This window comes from Etheostoma spectabile, chromosome 6 (genome assembly GCF_008692095.1).
Source record: "Etheostoma spectabile isolate EspeVRDwgs_2016 chromosome 6, UIUC_Espe_1.0, whole genome shotgun sequence".
Lineage (NCBI taxonomy): Eukaryota > Metazoa > Chordata > Actinopteri > Perciformes > Percidae > Etheostoma > Etheostoma spectabile.
In genome coordinates this window covers 18553959-18556414 of record NC_045738.1, presented here as the reverse complement: position 1 = coordinate 18556414, position 2456 = coordinate 18553959, and the positions used below count along the sequence as shown (strand labels likewise).

Here is a 2456-nt window from a genome sequence, read left to right as displayed (position 1 = left end):
TGTGTGTGTGTGTGTGTGTGTGTGTGTGTGCGCTAGCCTGACTCCAGCCAAAGGTGACAAAATCAGCAAATTTGTGTTTTTGTACTTATTGAACAAACAAGGTGTAACATGTTTTTTGTTACTTTTGCACAGAGCCAGGCTGGCTGTTTCCTAATGTTTTCAGTCTTTATGCTAAGCTAAGCTAACCGGCTGGTGGCTGTAGCTTCATATTTGCCGTACTTGCATGATCTCCTTCAGAAGTGACTAAGCAAACTTCCCAAAGTTCCTCTAAAGCAAAAGGCACTTGGGATGATAAAAACATTCATTCATGCGTACTATGTGTAATAATAGAAGTTTAATAGCTTGATAATTGACCCCTTAATCACAAATCCCATCACGCATCAAGGCTGCATCATAAAATGTAAGCCTCATTTAATAACTGGGGCTGCTTTTATTGTAACATATACATTACTATACAAAGTGTATATGGAGCTTTGTGGTTCTGCATTCAAAGGTTACTATTCTCTCTTGTACGGCTGCAGAGGCCAAAGTGGACGCAAGGTGCCAAAAAGCACAGACTAGACGGGGTGGTCCGGAAACAGCCCGAGATCCAGTGAAACTTAACAAGCATGTTCCCTTTGGATCTTAAAATGAAGTGTAACACAGATATTAATGTAGCAAGTATCACAACACAGCAGAGGAATGTAAACTGGAGCACTGGGACATCAGGCTGGACGCTAACCAGCTGCAGCCGAATACCCCCTCCATCATAACAGCCCCCTCCCCCTCCTCCTCGTCCAATGGCCAGCTTCACTTAAGCCTCAGCTTTTCATAATGGCTGGCCAGGAGCGGGACCAAAATGACTCCTTCTGGGGATGAAAGTATCTAGTTACTCATGTGGGGAGGTTGATTTGTGAGATAAATCACTTGTGGTGGTAAAGCAGCTGAATGTGTGTAAGGGTTCAAGGCCTGTATATATTGTATATGAACAATTACATGGCTGCTGTTGGATCTGCAACACATTAATGAGTAGGTGAATGAAGTGATGACCTCATGATTTTTCTCCAGAGGTGGCCATCCTTTGGGCTGCTCACCAGGTTCACCACAGTTCAGAGTACTACAACCTCACCACCGCCCTCAGACAGTCCGTCACGCAGCAGTTCACATCATGGGTAAGACATTATTTATTCTCTTAAATGAAATGTCTGTTGACACATTAATGGGAATAATTTGTAAATTACTCCTACTAACAAGTGTTGTGTCAGTGTAGCCAATGACTGATGCATCTTATTCCTCTGTGCCGGGTTCAGATTACACATCATTAGCTCGATAGTAGCCCAACCCGACACACGGGGGGAGTCAGAAACGAAAATGGACGAACAATTCAATTCAGTTTTTCAATTTAATTCAAGACCCAACAATTTCCCTAAGAGCATGCATCATAGTTGACAACTTAACTAGTATGACAAATTCCACAACACGTCCTCTGACATTGTCCAATAGGGTCAGACGCCAATGTTTGTTTACATTCGTGTTCCCAGAAGTTGATGTCTAGCAACTCCTTCCCATTGACATCAAGCTATGATTGGTCAGAGACAAATGTGTAGTCTGTCATGTCTCTTGGCTGAGTCACGCCAGGAATTTATCACCGTCATCATCTTATCTAACACAGTGGCCATCTTAACAGACAAAAATACTGTGTAGCCTGAACCCATAGGCATTAAAGTTCAATTGTTGTCCAAAAACTATTGAATGCACTTTTAAGAGCAAAACCGCTGCACTGGGTTACATGAAGCTGATTAACACAGACAAGGTAGGCAAGTATTGACAGACGGACCAATACGTTGTTTATTTGGGTTTTTCCATGGGATTTGATGACCAAAACAAATAAATGAAATATTGGCAGCCTTTTCCTTTAAATGTACACCAGTGGCCATGTAGAGCAATGTTTTGATGAGCCGTTTTGAAGTCCCCATGTTGTTCCTATCAAGTGCTCTGATCATTTCAAAGTCACATTTCTTACTTAGGATTGTATAAGAAAATCTATCTCATAAACTTGCCTGATGAAGGTAGGATAGAACATGTGTTCTATCAGCATGCACACACTGTACTAGTGATGGTTTTAAGTAGAGCCCGACCGAAGGATTTTTAAGGCCGATACCGATACAAATATTTGATTATTTAAAAATCCAATATGCCGATTTATTTTTAAAATAAATCCAGAAACGCGTTACAATACATAAAAAGATTTCCCTAACATTAGTTATTTGTATTTATTTGTAAGTTCTCACTAAATTAATATGATAATAATTTGTTTTATTGTCACAATAGAACAGGGGAACATTAAAATATATTAAAGGTCTGATAAATAAAATGTATAAAAATACAACAAACCTAAAGTCCTTTGAACAAAAAACACATTAACAAAAAGAAAAAATCCCTGTTGCCATCAGGGACGTTGTAGAGCGCCCTCTGGT

At 40.1% G+C, this 2456-nt stretch overlaps 1 protein-coding gene across 1 annotated transcript in view; it reads left to right on the top strand.

Moving 5' to 3' along the window:
- Positions 1-2456, top strand: part of agmo (alkylglycerol monooxygenase) — a 54222-nt gene that overhangs the window by 21568 nt on the left and 30198 nt on the right. The window contains exon 4 of the mRNA XM_032518150.1: positions 1048-1151. Within this exon, the coding sequence (XP_032374041.1) occupies positions 1048-1151 (104 nt within the window). The remainder of the gene's footprint in view (positions 1-1047; positions 1152-2456) is intronic.